At 42.2% G+C, this 22,753-nt stretch overlaps 1 protein-coding gene across 2 annotated transcripts in view; it reads right to left on the bottom strand.

Moving 5' to 3' along the window:
• Positions 1–15,823: 15,823 nt before the first annotated feature.
• The window catches only part of ctnnb1 (catenin (cadherin-associated protein), beta 1), a 13,932-nt gene continuing 7,002 nt past the window's right edge, over positions 15,824–22,753 (bottom strand). The window contains exons 2-17 of one of the 2 annotated variants that reach the window (XM_037676407.1): positions 22,472–22,522; positions 21,897–22,121; positions 21,555–21,808; positions 21,246–21,484; positions 19,887–20,088; positions 19,665–19,809; positions 19,453–19,556; positions 19,146–19,280; positions 18,837–19,040; positions 18,565–18,723; positions 18,285–18,404; positions 18,004–18,154; positions 17,672–17,793; positions 17,497–17,557; positions 16,788–17,029; positions 15,824–16,595 (exon numbers count right to left, since the gene is read on the bottom strand). In XM_037676407.1, coding sequence (XP_037532335.1) covers positions 16,815–17,029; positions 17,497–17,557; positions 17,672–17,793; positions 18,004–18,154; positions 18,285–18,404; positions 18,565–18,723; positions 18,837–19,040; positions 19,146–19,280; positions 19,453–19,556; positions 19,665–19,809; positions 19,887–20,088; positions 21,246–21,484; positions 21,555–21,808; positions 21,897–22,121; positions 22,472–22,484 — 2,349 coding nt within the window. In that variant the 5' untranslated portion in view covers positions 22,485–22,522 and the 3' untranslated portion in view covers positions 15,824–16,595; positions 16,788–16,814. The remainder of the gene's footprint in view (positions 16,596–16,787; positions 17,030–17,496; positions 17,558–17,671; positions 17,794–18,003; positions 18,155–18,284; positions 18,405–18,564; positions 18,724–18,836; positions 19,041–19,145; positions 19,281–19,452; positions 19,557–19,664; positions 19,810–19,886; positions 20,089–21,245; positions 21,485–21,554; positions 21,809–21,896; positions 22,122–22,471; positions 22,523–22,753) is intronic. The other variant, XM_037676408.1, reaches the window with a different exon arrangement.

Here is a 22,753-nt window from a genome sequence, read left to right as displayed (position 1 = left end):
AGTTTTTCACTTATCGTGGGTCTTCAGAGTACGGATCCCCCACGATAAACAAGGGACTACTGTAATGCAGAGAAAGCAGTGCTGTCAAAGCTTATATTTACCTAATGACAATGTATTACCCTGAAGGCACAATGCTAACTGTTGTGCAGATCTACACATTTGATTCAACCATTATAAAAACAATTTTAAAAACACTAAATTATTGCTTAGCAGCAGTGGGGAGCCCTCAGGACCTTCAACGCCTTCAGAGAAGGCCTAAGAATTCAGCACATATTAAATGTTACATTTAAAATGTTATTTAATATTTTATGTAAAATTTATATTTTCAATGTAGTTTTTCTTATTTTAATTTATTTCTTTATTTTGTTTATTTTTCCTAATTTATGTAAACTGCTGTGCAGTTGAGCAAGAACCTTTTTTTCCTATCAGATTTTAAATTAGCATCTCCAGGCAGAAACACGTTTGAAGGTTCTTTCTCATTGGGCAGGACTTCACTGTCAGGAGAGAAGGCTCAGCTCAGTCGTCGTCACTGCAGGACGAGTTTGTTTGATAACCAACAGGAGAATTAGCCAATCACAACGTTGATGTAGAGTGGGTGGGACCAAAACACGGTGCTCTGAGCCTTCGGGAGGTTTGTGGTAGAAATACACACAAAGTATTGTGTTTGTGGAGAATAGAGGAAAAACCTACATTTTATGCCAAACACCCATTTATATACTTTTTAAATGTGTTTAGCTCTTTTTTTTTTTTTTAAATAAATCACATTGTCAGAATTATTCTGATATTACCTCAGCTCAGGTTGTAGGTGTTTAAATGTTCATATTTAATGTTTTAAAATTAACGTTGAAGGATTTTAACTAATCTTTACTGGTAAATAAAGAAGAAAGAGCTGATGAGGAGGTCCAGTGTAAAGGAATTTTTTAGGTTGTCAACATAAAGTTAATAAAAAAAGACAGTCATTTTTTGTTCAAGCCTACAAATTATGCAAAAAGCATTCCTAATGTTTTGGCTTGGCCGCAGGGTCATGAAATAGTTTCTGCACGTGGGACACAAGGTCAGCTGCCACCTTCAGATCAGATGAACTGACCCAAGGCTGTGCCTGGAAGTGGCTGTACTTTGTAGCTGCGTGTTAGAGGGGAAAGAAAGAACATTTGCGTGCAAGGATGTATTTGTGATTCCTCTCACTAATTAGTTTTTGCCACCTGAACCGCCCACTCACAAGCTCTCTGTGTCAAAGACTCTTTTTTTTTCCTGTGTTTATCTGTCTGACAAATTTGTCCTCTTGTGCAAACTCCCTCATTACCCCTGTACTTCAGAGTGTGTGTGTCCTTCTCTCCACCCAGAGTAACACACTGTGGTGTTTTCAGGCGTGTCCTTGCAGCCAGTGAATGGAAGCAGAGCTAATTGTTTTGGTTGGAAAATATCTTTGTTTCTCTTCAGCTCATCTGATTTCACCACCAATCCTCAAACATTGGAGTCAAGCTGTGAAACTAAAAATGTCTTTTTGAAGCAGTTTTGAGCTTGTAACTAAAGTTCTCACTTTCAAAAATAACATAGATCTAGATATAAAATCAGTAGAGCTGTTTAAGCTTTTAATACATGCAACAATCATGTTTGATTATTGTTTAACCAATTTAGATCTGATGCACCACGTCGGTACACGTTCATCATACAGGTTAATGTGCAGTGTGGTTTCTCCAAATATATGCTCAAAGAAACACAATCACTTCCCCATTCTCTTTCAAACACACACTCAGACGCATCTGCCCTTCTAAAAAGGCTTTTTAATTATCTCTCATTGATTTCAGGCCTTTGTTAATCTCAATCAAAGATCCCGCTAATAGCTTGGAAACTGCAAAGGAGGGGAGAATGAATTATTTCTGAATTAGTGAAATTCAACTTAACTTTTTTGTTACAAATTGAAAAGAATCAAAGCAGAATGCTAATTAAATGAGGGCGGGGGAGATGTGTGATAAGAAGGAAGAGAAGGGAGCATGTTTGATTTCATTTATAGTGGGACTGTCAATTTTTAAACATGTTAGTTTTTCTCTGGCAGCACAGAAGAAGTTGTATCTGTAATATTAGCTTGTACAAATAATGTTTATTGATCTGTATTGTTGTGTCTGTGTCTTTGAGCTGCATTGTTTTTAGCCTGTCTGCTAACTTTAATCTTGCATTTAGAGTCACCCTCCTTCCTTCTTTAGCCTCTCTTAAGGCCAAAATTACTCAACCCCGAGTCTTCAAAATGTTAAAAGACATTATGAACATCTTTTGAACATCATTTATCATAAGCTTTTACATGCCCAAAGTGGGGACATGAATATCTATGCTGCACATTTATTTAGTCCCTTAATTTTAAAGGGCTTCCAGCGTTTAAAAGGCACTGTTTTGTCTCCTGTAACAGAGTAAAAAGGGGAATTTTACTGTCTATCAATCTCTCCTTCAGTTATGTGCAGTGGATAATTTGAAAAATAAGTGAGAGACTGACTCCCATTTTGGCATGTGACTGCATCTAGGTAAAGGACTAAAGGACTATTTCAAAAACTGCCTTGCCACATTAAAATCCAAGATGGCTGCTGCCATGTATGCATATATGTAAACCAGCCATCCCTATCACTTGAGGAAACTATGATTTCTGGTTTGCATGTTGCTTAAGAAGAAAGTTGAGAATGTAGGACTGAGGGTTGCAACTCTAAATGTGGGGACAATGACAGGCAAAGGCAGAGCGCTGGCTGACATGATGCAGAGAAGGAAGGTAGATGTTTTATGTGTCCAAGAGACCAAGTGGAATGGCAGCAAGGCTCGCAGCATTGGAGCAGGGTTCAAACTGTTTTACCATGATGTGGATAGAAAGAGAAATGGAGTGTGGGTGGTCCTGAAGGATGTGTTTGCAAAGATTGTAGTAGAGGTGAAGAGAGTGAAGATAGAGTGATGTGGTTGAAAGTAGAAGTAGAAGGTCTGATGCTAGCAGCTTTCTCAAAAACTTTTTGAGTAAGAGGCCAACGGCTCAGAGTAAGAGGCTGGAGTAATTTTACAACATCAACACATAGATGTTCTGTGCAGCAACAATGTTGGTGAACATAGACTTTAAATATTGATCTCTGATGAAAATGTCACCAGCATCACAGGCATGAAAAGAGTTATGAAGTTATAATCAACAGCAGTTGTCAATCAATTTTGTAGAAAAACCATATAGAATAAGTGTTTTGAGAAGCTAATGAATGAAGAGAATGAAAGGGAAAGAAGAGTAGAGGTCATAGAAGCTGTGGACCGGGAAGTGGAAAAGATTAGTGAGGGTAAAGTTTGAGGAGCAGAGGTCACAAAGGTGCAGACCTTCGAGTACTTGAAGCCACCTCTCCAGGAAAATGGGGAGTGTGGTAAAGAGGAGGGGAAAAGAGTCCAGACATGATGGAGTGGATGGAGAAAAGTTTCTGGAGTGATTTGCAACAAAGGCCAAATAAAAAGTTTGCAAGACAGTGGTGAGACCAGCTATGTTGTATGGTCTGGAGACAGTGACATTGACAAAAAGACAGGAGAAAAAACTGGAAGTGGCAGAAATGAAGATGTTGAGGTTTTTAGGAGTAGAGCTGTCATTTCTAACCCGAACCCAAAACCCGGCCCGGACCAACCCAGATTAGGGTTGAGCCGTTATAATGTGATTACTGGATGGGCCGGGCCGGTCTCGGGCTTTTAATTAGGTCAGGATCAGCCACGCTCCATCACCCAAATGGACGTTCATTCTGCCTCTGCACTCAGCGATGACCCAAATAGGTGAGATCCCAAAGCAGACGCATGTGTCAGAGCTGTCCGCGTGTCTCAGTAATGCAGAAGAATGCAGGCAGAAACAGAGTTTAAATGCTTTTTTATGGCCATGAAAGTACAAACACCTCTCAGCTCCTAATCTTATGCCGCTTTTATTCAGCGGCATGTCCCTGACCATTAATAACTAATTTAAAACGTTGGGTTTTCTTCCGGGTTCGGACCTGTAATTACTGTTAATTCGTTGGGTCGGGTGGGGTTTGGAAATTATGACTGAGGGCTTGGGCTGGGTCGGATAAGATTTTTTGGGCCTGAATGCAACTCTAATTAGGAGGGACAAGGATGGATAAGATTAGGAATGAGATCTTCAGAGCTACAGCACAGGTTGAACAACTGAGAGATAAAGTTAGAGAAACCAGACTGAGGTGGTTTAGACATGTCCAGAGGAGGGAAAGTGGATATATTGGTAAAAGGATGTTAGAAATGCAGCTGCCAGGAAAAATACAAAGAGGAGATCTATGGATTGTTTCATTCATACAACCTTTATTTAGACAGGTAAATCCCATTGAGCCTCGAGGACTCATTTACAAGAGAGACCTGATTTCAACAAAGAATAATGACAACAATGGACAACAGCAACAACAATAGACAGTTATAAAAAGTCATACAATTGTTTTTTTTATTATTATTTATTTTATTTTATTTTTTTAAACAAATAGGATGGCTAAAAAAAAGTAACAAAAAACAGCTAAAAAACAGGCAAATGTAGAAAACTAAAAACAGGAACATGTCAGCATTGGTCCTTGCCAGGAGTCCAACAGATTCTTAAAGCCACTTAGAGAGGTCAAGGTTGAGAGCTTTAAATCTTTTTGTAAGATATTCCAGGAAACGGGAGCGGAGAAGGAGAAGGCCCTTTTGTCTAGTTCAGTCCTCACTGAGGGAACACTGCAGGTAATAATGTCCTGAGAGCGCACGCTGTAGCTGCACTCACACAGAGACATGTAGGAGGAGATGTATGAAGGCAGCAGACCAAGAAGTGATTTAAAGATGAAAATGTACCAGTGAGAGAGTCTGCGTGAAATTAATGATGTCCAGTTAACCAGTGAATACAGGGTGCAGTGGTGGGTACGATAATCACAGCCAGTTATGAATCTTAGTGCCCCATGATAGACAGCATCCAAAATCTGCAGGGTGCTTGTAGGAGCGTTCATGTAAATACTGTCACTGTAATCAATGGAGGGAAGGAAAGTCACAGATACAAGGCTTTGCCTAGCATTCAGGGTTAGACAGGATCTGTTTCTGAAAAAGAAACCCAGTTTAACTTTCAGTTTCTTTATCAAGTTTTCCACATGGAGCTTAAAAGAGAGATGTGAGTCGACCAAGATACCCAAATATTTATAGGAATCAACAAACTCAATGGGGACACCATTTGAGGATAAAATCGGAGGAAGAACTGCTGGGACCAACTTCCTATTTGAAAAAAGCATCCCTTTGGTTTTGTCGGCATTTAGGACAAGTTTGAGGTGGAATAAATCTGTCTGGATGTTGTTGAATGCAGATTTCAAAAGCTGGAAAACCTTATCAACTGTTTTAGCTCAACAATAAACAACTGTGTCATCAGCATAGAAATGTATGGATGCATTAGGGATGTTTTTACCTACTTTATGTATGTAGATTGTAAAGAGGGTGGGCCCTAAGACTGAGCCTTGTGGTACACCATTGTTGACTGTTAAATAACTGGAGGAAGTACCATTATGTTGAACACACTGATGCAGTTAAAGAGGACATGGAGGTAGTTGGAGTGAGGACAGAGGATGCAGAGGACAGAGTGAGATGGAGAAGGATGACTCGCTGTGGAGATCCTTGAAGAGAAAACAGCCAAAAGAAGATGAAGAAGAAAGAATATGAAGAAGATTGCTTAAAAGTCTAGTTTTTCTCAAATGATTGGCGTGGCCAAAGATTTATCTATGGTGGTCAAGGCCACCACTGGCTACCTTCTAGCTCCACCCTTGCACTTGGTCATGGATAAAATCGCTCCATCCACTCGCCAGGATGCGTCCCTCTGCACCCTCAGACAAACAAAAAACAAGCCTACCTCTGTTTCTGTCCACAGTATAACAGGATTAACCTGCATAAATAAAGGTTGAATGAATAAATAGCTTCTACCCACTTGAACATCTTGCACCAAAAACATTTTTGCTTGCATTCCTTGTTCAGTTCCTGTCCTGAAAAAAAGCACTCATCTTGAAAACTACAAACATTCATTTTTCAAATCCGTCCTCCATCTCACTCTGTCCTCTGCATCCTCTGTCCTCACTCCAACTACCTCCATGCCCTCTCTAACCGCATCCATATATCTCCTCCTTGTCTTTTTCCTGGCAGCTGCATTTCTAACATCCTTCTACCAATATACCCACTGTCCCTCCTCTGGACATGTCCAAACCATCTCAGTCTGGTTTCTCTAAGTTTATGTCCCAGTTGTTCACCCTGTGCTGTACCTCTGATGATCTCATTCCTAATCTTATCCATCCTTGTCTGAACTATTTGGTTATTGTTCAGTTCATTTACTGTATTAAACTCATTTGAACTTATGAGGCTGATTTTACTGACAGCAAGGCAGAAGGATCAGAAAATGTAACCTAACTTTATGTTTCTGCTTTGTAGTGGCAAAAAATAATTAACATTTAGTAGGATTATTCTTAAAACAAACATTTAAAAAATATCTCTTACCCACTCCCCATCTCTCTGAAACACACAACTTAATGTTTTGTTCTTCATGCGTCGTGTTCATGTTATTCTGGCAAATCTGTGTTTCTCTGCCGTCAGGTACATTGTCACTTGTTTGAACCTGGTGTCTATTATGACAACCCTGTGCTGTACGTCTGAAAGGCTGCGTGTCTGTCTGTCTTCTGCAGTCTGTCTGTGTGTGTCTAAGTTCAAAATTATTGACTCACTTTTTGTCAAGTTGAGATGTAGAGCGGGGAGGATGAGGAAAAGGATGAAGACATGATAGAGCGCGACGATGGAGAGGGGATGATAAGTAGGCATGTGTCTGCATCTGGTTTGGCAGGCACGCTTGAAAGTCCTCCAAACCTGGTGGTGAAGGCAAAAGTGTGCGTGCACTTGTGTAGAAAAAAAAAAAACAAGCAAGCGAGGGAAGCATCTTTGTCTCCTCCTAACCTCGTTTCTTAGCAACAACCTTGCTGTGTCGCCACAGAGACAGACGTGATGATGTCACCAGAGATAAAAGAAAACTCCATCAACACACTGGCACAAATCTCCCCAAACACTTGCAAACGCACACACACACACACACACACACACGGATATACACAAACAGAATAATAGAAACTTACACTAACATGGCTCTAGTGATCAATATGATTGATTAGAATACTCTTGTTCTTGATTTAACATTGAATTTTTCAATAGTGCACATGTGCACACAAAACACATCTGTAAACAAGATACTTCAAACCCACCAGCCTGCATGGGTGAGACACTTGGACAGCAGTCACTGTTCGGAAGGCAGGTGACATCCTAGATTGGTCTCTAGTCCATCCAGACACATAAAGACATCAGACACAAACAGTCATTCACTCTCTAAATTGTCATAGGGTAGAGTTATCAATCAGCCTGACATGCATGTTTTTGGTCTTAGGGGGAAAATTGATTACTCGGAGGAAACCCACACATTCACAGAGAGAACAGGCAAACTCCACCCAGAGGGTCCGGGAGGTGAAGCTGCGACCTCCCTGCTGTAAGGCGACAGCGCTAACCGCTGCTCTGCCGTGCCGCTGCCCGCAGCATCATCCAGACTATTGTACGTGTTCAGCAGCACATTTATAAAACAGGCTCATTTAGTCACACAGTTCTGAAAACAAAATGCATGATTTAGAGAAAAAAAGCACTAAAATGAAAAAGTGTGCGTTCATACTGGATTTTTGGTGTATTTGTTTGTTGATCAAGTTGCTTTAAAATGTAAATGAGAAAACAGTGTTTTTTTGGTCAACAGCTGGCCTGACAAATGTTCATAAATGACTGTGATAAAACATCAGTGGATGATGTTTACAGAGTGTGGGAAAACTGAGTTCTGTTGACAAAAAAAAACAAAAAGTCTAAAGACAAATGTGTGATTTGTGAAAACGTGTACAACAATAGCTGCTCAAACATTTTTGACTCTTACTATAATTTACAGAGGAGTGCACTTATTACTTTACTGAAACAACACAACCAGCTGTCACTGCTCAGTCTGTCATGCTACCATGACCCACAGAGTGTGGAGTTTAATGTACCAGAACAACTGAGCTTGGCCTTTTTAAACCGATCTCTGATCAACCTGCCTGAGTTTGTACGGACACCAAGCAGTGATGTGTAGCCACATGTTCGTAGTGCGTTATCTTCATGTTTTTATTATTTCTTTTGCACTGCTTAGTTTTTTTGTCACTCGTCAGTTAAATGAAGACAAATGTTCACTTGAGTTGATCTTTTCTTTTTGTCTCTCAGATACAAACTACAGACAAGTCTTGGTTAGACTGTCCTGAAGGGGCGGGGCTAATGAAGCTGCTGCAGGACATTGCTACACCCAACAGGTGATTTTTTTCATTTTGTTTGTTTTGTTGTTGTTTTTGCATATTGTCTATTTTTTTGTCAAGTTTAGCGAACAAATTAAACATAACTTATAGCTCATGAGTAAATTATTTTTTTCTATGGGATGTTGGTAGCATTTTTTTTTTAAGATGATAAGATTAGTATTTGAACAACTTTGACAAAACCAAATGATAGTGACAGAATGCCCGGGTCACTACTGAAGCTGTTGTGGGATGTTCTTGGCCTTCACTGGTTGGGTCCTACCCAAACATGGTAAAAAACCATTGAACTGAAGTGTAGAGTTGATTAAATTCTCTAGACCTCAGTTCAACTGAGCATCTCTGTCTAATCCATGGAGGATCGATCAACTGCTGTTTAGGCCAGATGATGGAGCCAGAAGGATGAACAAAATAACTCTAATTTAATCTAGCTTCTCTGCTGTGGTTCGGCCCTTCATATACACAGTAAAAACGCTCATTTCCTCTGAGATCAAAGCTTTTTGAATCCAGGACTCAGAGTGGAGGTTTTTCAAAATGTCCATGCAGAGGTTTAAAATTGCACGTGTATGTATGTCTGCAGTCAACAGACTTTCTATGTGAGTAGGTAACGTTAGTAACAAGTGATGAACATCAGAGTGCTGTTTGTGCTGCTCACCTTTTCAGCATGTAGGAGCAAACCAACCTCTTCCTGGGTCCAAACCAAAGTTCCTGTTTTCACCACCAGTTTCCACGCTCGTGTCTGAACTGTTTGTGTGCACGTGTGTCTCATTGAAAACCCAAAGTCACTGCACCAGCAAGTGACCTGGCTGGACTGGCATGGAAACCACAGCAGATTCAACGTGCATAGCAAAATCCATGTACAGTAAATGTGTATCTGTTTATTTTTCCATGTTGATTCGCCATCAACATGGAAAAATCTAAATGTTTCTGAAGATGGTTCACATGTAAACAGGGCCTTAGTTGGCTCCTTTGACCACAAACACTCAATGTTAGTTCCTTCCTGGTGTGTGAGCACATCTGTCCTGCCTCTGAGGAGAATCCAGCATCCTGCAGAGGAAATGTAACTCCGGTCAATCAAGCCGTCCATCTCCTGCTCCTGTCTACTCTCACTTATAAACCTCCCTGAGTTGCTGAGTCATTTTACAGTTTTCTAGAACATTCTTGCAGTCTTACCTTTTCACTGCATGACTGAGTTTATCTTTTTTTTTCAGCTTTCTGTCTCATAATCAGATCAATCTGACCACATGCTGAGGGAAATTTAACAAAGATGAATCCACACACCATGTGGCAATTTCAGGAGGATTTTAAAATAAAAGTTACTACAAAACAATTAGCTGTTTTCAGATGTTATGGGTTAAGTTGATTTACAAACAGTAATTTCCATGGAAAGTACTATTATCTTTATGCCAGTGCTGAACATTTGAAGACCTCTAGTAACGAACATTCAGGTGTACCCTGCTGTTTCCTCTCATTTTGTCATTTGCATTCTTGACTGAACACATCTGTACATCAAGCACATCAAAAACAATAGTTTTTGTTTTAATTAAGAAGGTGCATATTCTGACGGAGCGTCTTCTATTAAGCTAACTACCTGTAATACATCATGCATGTTTGTCCCATCTCAAAGCAAAGGGGAAGATTTATGTTATGGAAAAGATATATTATTCTGTACAAATCAAATAACCACTTTATTTTATTTATAAAGCACTTAAAACAGCTACAAGGCCAACCAAAGTGCTGTACAGACAGAACAACAGGTAACACACAAAGCAAAATACAAAAAGAGGTAAATCAGAATATAGACAAAAATACGATGCAGATAATGATGCCAAACCAGTGTGGAGCATACAGGATCAAAACACAGATCATCTTGTGTTGAAAGCTATTGAATAGTAGTGAGTTTTTAAACGGGACTTGAAAACCGAGAGGGAGGGGGCCTGTCTGACAAGCAGAGGTAACTCGTTTCAGAGTATTGGTCCTGCTACAGAGAAGGCCCTGACACCTCTGCGCTTAAGACGAGTTCCTGGAACTGTGAGGAGCAACTGGTCCACTGACCTCAGGGAGCGTGGTGGGACATACGTTTGTAGCAAATCAGAGAGATGGGGGGGGGGGGGGGGGACACTGTTCAGTGATTTGTAGACATACATGAGTATTTTGAACTGGATTCGAAAGTGAACCAGTGCAGTGAGGCCAAAACTGGTGTAATGTGCTCTCTTTTGCCTGTACTGGTTAAAAATCGGGCTGCTGCATTCTGGACCAGTTGTAGTCGTGCAATGGAGGTCTGACTGATACCAAACAGGAGCGAATTGCAGTAATCAAGCCTAGATGTAATGAATGCATGTATTACTGTCTCCATGTTATTTTTGGACAATATGGGCTTCAGTTTAGACAACCGCCTCAGTTGGAAGAAACATGATTTAACAATCATGTTTACGTGATTGTTAAGCTTCAGAGAAGGGTCCATTATCACGCCCAGATTAGTGACTCTTTGTTTTCTGACAGGGTTAGAGCGGAAAGGTCGATGCAGTGGTTTGTGATCGTGTCGTTGGGAGGGAACAACATGACTTCAGACTTCTTTTCATTGAAACTTAAGAAATTTAAAGCCATCCAGTCCCTGATGTCAGCCAGGCAGTTGAGCAGCGGTTGAATAGAGCCTGTACCATTGTGTCTTAGGGGGAAGTAAATTTGACGGTCATCGGCGTAGAAGTGGAAGGGCATGTTGTGTCTCCGGAAAATAGCACCAAGCGGCAGCAGGTATAAAGAGAATAGGAGGGGACCCAGTATGGACCCCTGCGGAACCCCCCATTTAAGCTCTGCCTCTGCAGAACTAAACTCCTTGATGGAGACACAAAAGGATCTGTCAGTGAGGTAAGATCTGAGCCAATTGAGGGCTGATCCTGTGACGCCCACCCACTGCTCCAACCTAGCAATGAGGATCTCATGGTCGATGGTGTCAAAGGTGGCTATGAGGTCCAACAGGACAAGCAGCACAGAATCACCAGTATCTGTGAATCTGAAGATGTCGTTAAAGACCTTCAGCAGGGCAGTTTCAGTGCTGTGGAGAGGTTTAAAGCCAGATTGGAAAAGCTCTAAGATGGTGTGATCCTCCAGGAAGCACTTCAACTGGGATTCGACTGACTATTTTCTCCAGTACTTTAGAAACAAATGGGAGTTTGGAGACAGGCCGGAAGTTGGAAACGAGTGAGGGGTCAAGGTTTGGTTTCTTCAGGAGAGGCTGTGGTGTGGTGCACCCCCCACCTACCAGTGTTGTTCAACTCTTTATTTTTAACATTGTTCTGTAAAAGAAAACAGAAAGGCAGCATGGACAAAATTTATTTGGACTTTTTTTTGCCTCCATCCTTATATATGACCTTGAATGGCTAAAGCTGTAATTAATGAATGTGATGAAAAACTCTTTTGAAATAAAAAATAATAATTAAAAATATATTTTTTAAAAAAGCAAAGGGGGAGAATTGGAAATGCCACTTTTCCATGGTACAGACTTCTATTTTGGTGTGAGGCTGTATATATGTGTAAGAAAGGTTCCTTTTAAAATTAAGTTGCTGCGTCAAAATTCAAGATGGCCACTGCTATATATAGATGTAAACTGTCCACCCCGTCAGTGTAGGAAACCATGCTTTCTAGTTTTTATATTGAAAAGACTTTTAATTTCCTCAAATGATTGGGGTGGTCAAAGATTAATCTATGGGGGGCCCCCATAAATTGAGGGATAGCAACCCCTCCCCCAGTTCCTTCATTGTGCCTGATAGTTGATAAAATTGCTCCCTCCATTCACCAAGATCTTAGTGTTGCCTCTGTTCTCCACAGTGTAACTCCTCCCCACTTGAATATTTTGTACCACAAACATTAAGGTTTAGTTGCATTTAACTACAAACTTCCAATCCCTTAACTTCCAAAACGACACTCTTCAAATCCCCCTGACGGGGGACATCAGTGTACCACTTGTTAATAACTGAACTGTTATATAGAGTTATAGATATATAAAGTTTCCTGTCAGAAAGTGTTTTCTAGTAGGAATATGTGAATTATTATGCTCATGAAACCAGCTCATGTGAAAGCAAAGGCGTCGTTGTTTCTGTGACGTCCCGCCTGTGTCTCTGCATCTGGTTGTTGTTTTTTACGAGATTGTAGGCAGAACATTTGTTCCTCTTTGAACCGACGGTCCTCTCTCTGCAGCCATCGCTCTTCCTTTGATCCTTTGATGTAGACCGGCGACCTCTCACACTCGAACACACAAGCACACACAATTAGTTGCTGTCACTCTCCCCTGCACACAAATTGTCTCTCAATCTCACACACACACACAGATCAATAAGCAGGGTGTATTGTTGGCCTGCTATAGAAGCTCTTTTTGTCCCCCTCCTTTTCACTCTCAGCATCTCCTCCAAACACTTTTCATTTTCCTCCTTTTGGCCAATTCTCCTGACCCACTTCTCCTTTCCCTCCACTCATCTTCTCAGCCTTTTCTCTTTCTCTAACAGATGAAAGCACAAATCGTCCTTCACCTTTTTGAAGTGACCGAGAACACCGCCCTCCCACTGTTTCAGCTGTGGGGAGAGCGAAGCGAAGTTTTTAGGGGAAAGGGCAAGGGATGAGACGAGTTACGAGGAGCGAAGGGGTGGGTGAGCTATTAATCGAGAAGATGAGAGGAGTATGGGCGGAGGGCGAGAATGGAGATCTGGGTGAGATCTTAGCCCAGTGATATCACTGAGCCTTCACCATGGCAACCTGAGGAATGCTTTGTCAAAATCTCCAGCCTGATGGAGAGAGGAAGGAGGGGCTCCACCATCGTGTCACAAGCCACAATGTCTGCTCCTGGTTTCTAATGTCTGCGTGGACAACAGAAGCAGGTGTTTGTTAGAAACACAACTGACACGCTGCGGCAGCCGAGGCCTGTTCAACCACTGATCGCAGAAATGGAAACGTCTGCTGTCACAATGTTTTTAAAAGGTTGATTTTTATTCAGCTAATCAACCTTAGCAGACACAAAAACATCTGACAGTTTTACAATTCCTGGGCTGTGTGTGGTAGTAGCTAAGAGTCGTCAGCATCACATACTCCGAGCCCCAACACATCCCAGATTTGGACATTACACAGTTTTTTTTTTTTTTTAGGCTTGACCTTAACAGGTTGAACTTCATATTTCTCAAAATGAGATAATGATGAAGTCAAAGCTGCTCTCAGGATAATAAATATTAGGCTATTTATCAAATAAAACTAATATAATCCTTTGTGTTGTTTTCTTTAAATATAATCGCAACATATTAGTTCAGGCTGACCGAATTCAAGTTAGAAATGAACCACTTGCTGTTTGTTTTGGTTCCATCCAGAATCACATTACAAATAACGTTTGTACACAAACATCTTGTTTTATCAAAAGACGGATGTTTCCCGTAACGCCATCTGTCCGTACGTCTGTAAACGTCCTTGTCCCACCCAGGACTTCTGATCCGCTCAAGATAATGTAATGAACCATCACACATGTCATCAGTTTGACATACTCTTTTAATCACCCAGCTCTAAGTTCAAGGTCACAAGTCAAGGTCAAAGGTTATCCAAGGTCTTTGCTTGTGTCAGCTATGGCTGCAGACTGAAGAGTAGTTTGTTGTCGGGTGTAAAATGTGTTGTGCATGTGTTCCTCATGTTCCTTAGATTTAGCACCATAATAACTAGAATCTATTCTCTGAAAGTGATTTTTATTTTCCACCGTGTTTTGTTCAGCTGAAAGTGTTTTTGTTTCAGTGAAGGTGCAGGAACACAATGACGTACCAAACTTTTATGAACCCAGTTTGTTTTTCAAGGCCCCAAAACTTTGAAGGAGCTGTGTTGCCTCTGGGAGCTGATCTAATTGGATTAATTATGGAGGTTTTAATTAACGGGGGGGGGGGGGGGGGGGGCTTTCACTGCTGTCCGTCAGGCTGCCCTCAGACACCCGGGATGAAGATGAGGAGGAAGTTTTAGAAAACTTGAGAAAATATGTTCACCGAGCCAAAACATTATGACCAGCTGAAGTACCAGAAAGTATCCAAGTGGCTCCAACAAGTGTCAGATTCTGATGGTTGGAGCAGCTGGTCCAGTACCACCCAGCCCGGCGCTGGAGGGCGTGGTTCAAAACCACAGAACTAAAAAAAAAATCAAGCTTCAAATCTGCTTCTGCCTCTACACTGTTCAGGAACATTACTTTTCTTTAACCTCGTTTCTGGAAACAGTGCTTTTGATTAAAATGCATTTATCTAAACGTGTTTGTAGAAATTTAAATAAGTTTATGCAGTAAACACATTTAGAAAACAATATATACATTAGATACCATCACTGTGATTAAATGTTGAATAATTAACATTTTATTTTTATTCTAGGTGTCATGCTGATGTGACTCCACTAGCTGAAGAAATCCTTCACATCATCTCTGGATCATAAATGCTCCTCATCTCCAAACCTGCAATCAACCAGAGCTGAGTGAACATTTTAGCTAAAGAAATTTAGACTAGTTTTTTTTTTAATTTTTTAATAGATGCTAGTTTTGAATGAAACATTGACTTTAGTTATGTGTATCCTAAACTATTAAATCGTTGGAAAGTGAATATAAATGTACGTTTTGCATATGTTGTCGTTCTTATGTCAGTTTTGAGGAAATGTCTGGAGTTTGTAAAGTTTAGCTTTGAGGCGTTTGTAAAAGATGCCTTTGACTCCCATCACTCAGCCAAAGACTGTGAAGAATATTCATGTCTTTGACAGCACATTTCAAACCACCTCCCAGAGTTCAGCTGACTCACAGGAGAACAGGAGCAGGGATTTGGACCAGCACCTGAGTCTGCTCAGCGTCCACTCAGCTTTGGACAGAACACTGTTTAGTTACAACAGTGTTGTGTGAAACGGTCAGCTGATCACCTTAACGTTTGCTTCAGTTTCATCTGAATGTTTGAATCTATTTGGACAAATATTTTGACTAAACTTTTTTTTGTTTTTTTTATTCCTTGTGTATGTTAATTTGTACAAACTCTGGGATCAATAAAGTTCCATTATATCTCGTTAAAACGTTGCTGCTGAATGTTTGATTAAACAGTTCTAGTACATAGTAGTGGGACTACAAATGTAAAGGTTGACAGTTGTTTAGGAAGTCGTTTGTTTTGTTTTTTTTTTTTTTTGGGGGGGGGGGGGGGATAAGACTGGCCAACTTGTAAAATAGTGTCCGTGCTCACTGGCAGTTTCACAGGATATAATCTGCAGGTAATCTGGCCAGATGTTGGGGCATCAGAATGCTGTTTGCTGCAGGTTCTGTGATCTCCAGCTGTGACCGATTTAAATGTGGATGAATAGAAGCTCAAAACACTTCTCAAACTTTTGTCCCATTTTTGATCAATTGCGTTCATATCCATAAATATTTGTGTGTGCCGTTGATCTACTAGTTCCGACAGAACCAACCAACCATCCTGACCCAATCAATGAGACGTGTCGGTGAAATGACGGTTCATTTTATTATTTCAGAACACAGCAGGCTACAGCAACCAGCGCCTTCCACTTCTTCACCCCTTAGTAACAGCAGACCAATAGGAGCACATCTCCACCCCTGCCCTTTAAGACCCCCTCCCCCCACCCACCCTTTGGAACAGCAGAGACATCAGTCTCCTCCTTTTAAAGCAAGAAAATAGCTCAATATTTGGATCATGATTTCCAATTCATGTTTTTTTTTATACAAAAGCTACACAATGTTACACTCGGTCATCAGAATACATTTCAACCTTTAGTGTTTGGACACCGTTCAAAATCCCATCCACTTCTGTACTTGGATGAAGCATCACCACTAAAAAAAAGTTTAACACTATAGGAGACTTAAAAATCCAAGGACTTAGAAAAACCAAGAAAGGAGCATCATAACGCAGAAAAATGAGGAGAAATAAGCTCGATTCAGTTTGTACCATTACAGATTTAAAGGAAAAAAAGTTAACCAAAAGTAGTAGTAATGTGGAAAAAAAAAAGAATAAAAAGGGTTGTTGACAGTTGATGATGAAGATCTCATGTCAGGATTTACTGAATGTCCGCCCCAGATGAAGCTGAGAGAGCAGAAGTGAACCGCACTAAAATCTACTTTGTCCCACTGGAGTTCCTGCAGACAGGAAGCTCTGCTTGTTGTTGTTGTTGAGTCATCTTCAGGCACTTTCTGAAACCCCGCCTCCTCCTCCATATGGGCGAATCACGATGCAGGTTCATCTGGATCACATGGTACAGCTGCAAAGAGAGGAGAGAAGGAGTCAAGCTGAGGAAGATGTTTGGTGAAGGACCACACATGCAGATGAAACACTTCAAACATGCAACAGCCACCATGAGTCAACCCCCTCCCCCCCCCCCCCCCATTTGATGCTGAACACTCCCCACCATGTTTCAGAGCTCATCTTTCCGAAGCAGTGAAGGCCATCTTACCTAGTAGAAAGTGTAGTGTAATGTTATTTACAGGTCGGTATCAAACCAGGCCAGTTGGTTCGAGTCACCGGGTGGCAGACCCTCTATCAGTTCCTGGGCATGTCCCAGGTCAGGCAGCCCTTCTACAGGGGGGTAGTCCTGGCCTGGGTGGTGACCTCCACCAAGATCATGGTCCATCATGGGCTCCATACCCATGGAGTCCCCGCCGTAACCCCCCGAGTGGAAGGAACGGTAACTTGGGTCTGGGGAAGCAGGGAGCAGATGGAGGAAAGGCAGGGGAAGCAGAGCAGCTGTTAGAAGCAGGTTAACAAAAAACAAACCACACAGTAGTACGATCACAGCAACACAGCACACCCTCCATCCTCCAGCAGACCAGTTCTGCATGTGCAGCACAGCCTGCTGCTCCAGATGTTCTGGAGGAGTGAGAGCTGTGAGGGGAAACGTCCAGCCCTCTAGTCTACTGATCAACACACAAAGTGAGTTGTTAAACTGAAGCAACTGAACTCAGCAGCACTGTCACCATTATTAACCAGTTTCCTCTGCAGCAATCATCCATTTCTTGTCCGTGGATGAAATTTGGGGGTGCCAGAGGTGCACGGTCTTTAAAAGACTGAGTTGTGACAACTGAGAATTCAGCCGAGGAGTTTGCTTCAGTTTAACTAACTTGTTTCACTTGTTAAGGTTTAGCTGCACAAAGCTACAGACTCACCCTCTGGTCTGTAGCCGAGCGGCTCCCCCTGTGCTCCAATGTCCAAACCCAAGTCTCCAGTCTGCACGGCAAATCAAAGACACGCATTAAAGTTATGAAATAAAACACACCGACCTTTGACCTTTGTTCATCTTTCAATATGTTGTGTAAGTGGGCAGCTAACGAACAGACTTACATCGTTCCAGGACATTGCTTCTGTCCTGAAGAGCGAGCTGGTGAGTTCAACAGAGAGACGTTTCTTGTAGTCTTGGGGTTTGTCCTCGGACATTCGGAACAAAACTGCTGCAGCGTATGTTGCTGAGGAAGAGTACAGAGCTGTCATCACACCGTGTGCCTCAAACAGTCTGCAAACAGCTACTGCACACTGGTTTATTAAACATGTAGGATTTTAACCACCTTTACTATTTATCATATGAAAATATAATATATATAAAGCTCCTTTAAGTTTCTGCCAGGTTTAAAACTTAGGAACATAAAATAATGGAGTGGTAGTTTTTATGTACGTACCAACGCCTTCGTTGCGGCTGTGGAGCAGCTCTGTGAGGGGGGCACTGGCCCCCTCGGCCTCGATGGCGTCTGCGACCTCTTTATCCTGGGCCAGCTCACACAGAACTCCTGCTGCTACACGCTGGATGTTCTCAATAGGAGAATACAACAGCTGCACACAGACATACACAGGACTTTATATTTTACTGGTTCTTCAGTGAGCAGTGTCCCAAACATCTTCCAGAAACACTGAAACTAGTGCAGGGGTCAACTCCATGTTTGAATGACAGCTTCAGACCTACCTGTACAAAGAGTGGAATGGTGTTGAGCCCTCTGATGACCACTCTGTTGTGGAGGTCTCTAGCTAGGATATGAAGCGCTCCTGTGCAGCCCTCCACAATCTCCTCCATTCGAACTCCCTCCTGAGAGCACACACACTTCATTAACAACAGAACCAGTTGGTTCCTGCCTGTAGAGCTACATGGGGCTGGAACCATTTTCATCTCATTGCAACAGTGAAAGGGACTGAGGACTTTCTTCTAAACTAAATTGCACCGAGCTGAGGAATAAACCAGGTCTTACCACAAACTGCTGCTGGGTGCCTCCCATGCTGGTGCGTCTCTGAGTGTCTTGATGGGCTCTCACCAGCAGCTGGACCAGTCTGGGGATGGCCCCCTGCTCCCTCAGTGGAGCATGGTTTGCAGGGCACAGAGCCAGGTTGCGAATTAGACCGACTGTAGCCTGATGGAGGAGCACAGTCATTCATCAGTCTTTGAATCACAGCTAATGAAGAAGCAGCTCTGTTCTAAAGCATCACTGTACGTCAGTGTTTATGTTCTTCTGGTGCAGTGTACCTTTATGAGTGGCCAGTGTGAGGGTGGATGAAGTAACTTAACCACCACAGGCAGGCCGTAGTGCAGCCGGACAGCATTCTGCGCCATCTCTGCATCCTGGTGTCGAGATGTGAGGTGACGCAGGGCACAGATGGCTGGCTCTGTGATGTCTTCTCTGTCTCCGGCTCGTAGAACCGTGCGAACTAACGCCTCAATACCTCCAACCTGGAAAGGCACCGAGGACGTAGCAAATTAATGAACACGTCAGAGACTTTAGGCTGATAAAAAACTAAAGAGACGACAGCTCTGAGCAGACAGGTGTGACCTCACCTGGCAGACCATCATTTTGTTCTTGTAGTTGTTGCAGGTCAGATTGGACAGGATGCCGGCAGCACAGGTTACCACGTTGATGTCGTCACTGCCGAGCAGCTGAACCAGAGTTCCCAGAAGACCCTCCATTCCTTCCTGGAGAGCAACAACAAAAAGAGTTAGCATAAAACATGGCATAACCAATTCTAGGAACAAAAAAAATATCTATTAGAAGTGATTTTGTTGAACAAAATCAAATGTATGTTGGCTTCTGTAAACTTTGTCCCAGTAGAAACATAAATACAGGCTACGAGTCAGATCTGTTCACCTGTTTGGTGGCAGCATCCGACAAGTTCCTGAGAGTCCAGAGACAGTTCTGGACCAGTCTCTGGCTGGGGTCTGTCAGGTGGAGTCCCAGAGCCTGCATACCTCCTGAAAAGACAACTTCATAGTAAGATTTACTTTCCTAAAATAAAATAAACGTAAACCTGTGATTGATAACTCTTGTCCTTACACCACATATCTGTTAAGGAAACGTACCGGCTTCTACGATGGCGGGTTTGTTGCTGGAGCACACAGACAGAACTTTGAGGACACGACTTGTGGTCCACAACAGCTTCTCATAAGTGTAAGTCCTCATTATGTTGACCAGTGCTTGAGGACCACCACTTGCCAGGATGATCAACTACACAAAGACCAAACGACAGGTTAGGTTGTCTTAACAACATGAAGTATTAACAAGCCTTATGACCTTTGACCCACCTTGCTTTCCTGGTTGCCATAGGCCAGTATCTGTAGACAGTCAGTGGTGATAGCCAGGAACTTGACATTGGTTTTGTTGAGCAGAGCCACCATTTTCTGTAGACCTCCAGCTAAACGGACGGCCATCTTGGCTCCTTCCTGGTGCAGCAGGAGGTTGTGGAGGGTGGTGATGGCATAGAACAGGACAGAATCCACCGGAGAACTGAAAAGTTCAACACTATTAGCTTACTAGTTCCAGACTGTAGTTTTTCTTACTCAAATCTGCCTCTTATTAATGATCTGCAGAACAGTTTTTATTATATCCCCACTTATGAGAGGATTCAAGGATTTTTATTGTTATTCACATGTGGTACATGAGGTGGAACGAAACCATGTACACAGGGTCCTAATTACACCCAACAAAAATACAAATTGTAAAGAAAAACAGTAGTAAGATCAAAAATGGTGACACTGACAAAGGTTTTGTGCTGGTGAAGGTTCTCAGTCATCCAGGACATGGTGAATTAAAAATGTTCAAGACAAAAACAACTGGATTTTATTTGTAACAGAAGACGTTTTGCTCCTCATCCGAGAAGCTTTCTCAATTCAAAGAGCAGAGCGTGTGGGGTTCAGGTGATAAAGCTGAGATAAGATACACATACATATGCAGATTGACATATCACACCTCACAGTAGGAGTTTAAGGTCTTTGTTAATCTAATTCACAGATGAGGCCCCTCTGGTCCCATCTGATTGGTGTGAAACTGACTGGGAATCAGTCCTACAGCTGCATTATAAGTTTTTGAAAGTTGAAATCTGAGACCACCTCTGTTTAGAGATGGCTTCCTTCACTCTCCTCTCAAACCAGAGAAGACAGATGAGATGGTTTGAGAGGGGAGTGAAGGAAGCAATTTATGTAAAAAGAGAGAAGCCATCTCTAAACAGAGGAGGTCTCAGATTTCAACTTTCAAAAACTTATAAGGCAGCTTTAGGACTGATTCCCAGTCAGTTTCACACCTATCAGATGGAACAAGAGGGGCCTCATATGTGAATTAGATTAATAAAGACCTTAACAAACCCCTACTGTGAGGTGTGATATGTCAATCTGCATATGTATGTGTATCTTATCTCAGCTTTATCACCTGAACCCCACACGCTCTGCTCTTTGAACTGAGAAAGCTTCTCAGATGAGGAGCGAAACGTCTTCTGTTACAAATAAAATCCAGTTGTTTTTGTCTTGAACATTTTTGGATAAAGAATTTGGCCCATCAAAACAGGATGCTAGGATAGTTTGTGTTTCCTTAGTATAAAAACAAGTGAAAATCTAGTGGGCAGATAACTACAGTACAGCAAGTACATTTGACCCAGTGTGTGTACATACCCCAGCATTTTAACCAGAGCAGGAATTCCTCCAGACTTGAAGATGGCCAGCAGGCCTTCTCTGTGATGGGAAAGGTTGTGCAGCGTCCCTGCAGTGCAGCGAGCCGTCTCCACGTCGTTCGTGTTCTGCATGGTCCTGACGATCGCAGACACCATTTGAGGGGAGCGCATGATGGCATGACGAGAAGCTTCTTTCTTCGAAAGCTGATGGACCATTACTGCTGCTTTGTTGACAACAACCTAAACAGAAAAATATATTAAACACCAGGACAAGGGAAAAAAAAGAGTGACAGCTTGTAAAAAGGATCACCTGGTCCTCATCGTTGAGGAGTTTGGTGAGTTCTGGTATGGCTCTGGTTGCGAGCTCTGCATCATCCTGATAGTTGATCAGGTTGACCACAGCATGCTTGAGCATCTGCGATGGTTCTGCCAGTCTCTGAACGTTAGTGGGGTTTGCAGCATCGTACTGTGTGGAGGGGATCTGCATGCCCTCCTCAAGTGTCTCTGGGAACATTGCTGCACGCACCCTCTGTGCACGTGTCATGGCGTACTGACCGTCTATGTCTAGAACAGACAAGAAGAGCCTCTCATTTAATAACTTTGTTAAACTGGTGCTTCAGAATCCTTAATGGGCAGCAGTGCTCAAACTCACCTTGTACTTGGTCCTGGGAGAAGTTCTGGTTGAAGCCCTGCTCCCAGTCATACATGACCTGGTTTTCCATATCGTCTTCCTCAGGATTGCCCTTCCCACTGAGGGAGGGGGCAGTTGTGGTGGCTCCTGAGTGGATGCCTGAATCCAGGTAGGACTGTTGCTGCCAGTGGCTGACTGCTGCTTTACGGTCAGGCTCCATGGCCATGTCCAGCTCCATCAGATCAGCTGTTTAGGAAACACACACACACACGTGCTGTCAAGTCCTGTGTGTGATGTGCAGCTTGGATTTTAGAGGCTTCTTTAAGGTTTCAGAATTAATTATAAAGTTACAACTATGTCCTACTACACTGAATGACTTTCAGAGCTGGCTCAGTGTCTTTACAATTAATCGGAGTGATTTACCAACAAATTCATGAAGCACTTAGTTAAATTTTACACAAGATTCAAATTTAAAAAATCGATAACTAATTCACTGTTTAGTTACATAAATCTAAAGAGGAAGGTAATTCGGAAATACTACTCAATGCAAATGTGACAAAGAAGCAGCGATGACTGAATAAATGTCCACAACTCACCCTGGGAAGCCATGTTCCTTTCTCAAACCACAGCCAACACAGCTTCCTGGTCTGTGGAGGAAAAGAAAGAGTCATTCAAAAGTGCCTCTGCAGCGCTCTCACCTGTTCATGAAGCATCATTAACAAAAGGTCAAAGAGGCAAGGACAGGAAGAAAATTAAATATGAAAATACAATCTCAAAAGAAATGGCCCAGACAAGCAACTTTGTGGTTTTCTTTCCTTTTCCCACCTCCTCCCTCTCCAGTTCCAGCCAGAAATGCAAACAGTCCCAGCTCTCACACA

Source organism: Nematolebias whitei, chromosome 5 (assembly GCF_014905685.2).
Source record: "Nematolebias whitei isolate Nwh7 chromosome 5, NemWhi1, whole genome shotgun sequence".
Lineage (NCBI taxonomy): Eukaryota > Metazoa > Chordata > Actinopteri > Cyprinodontiformes > Rivulidae > Nematolebias > Nematolebias whitei.
This window is presented reverse-complemented; position numbering and strand designations above follow the sequence as displayed.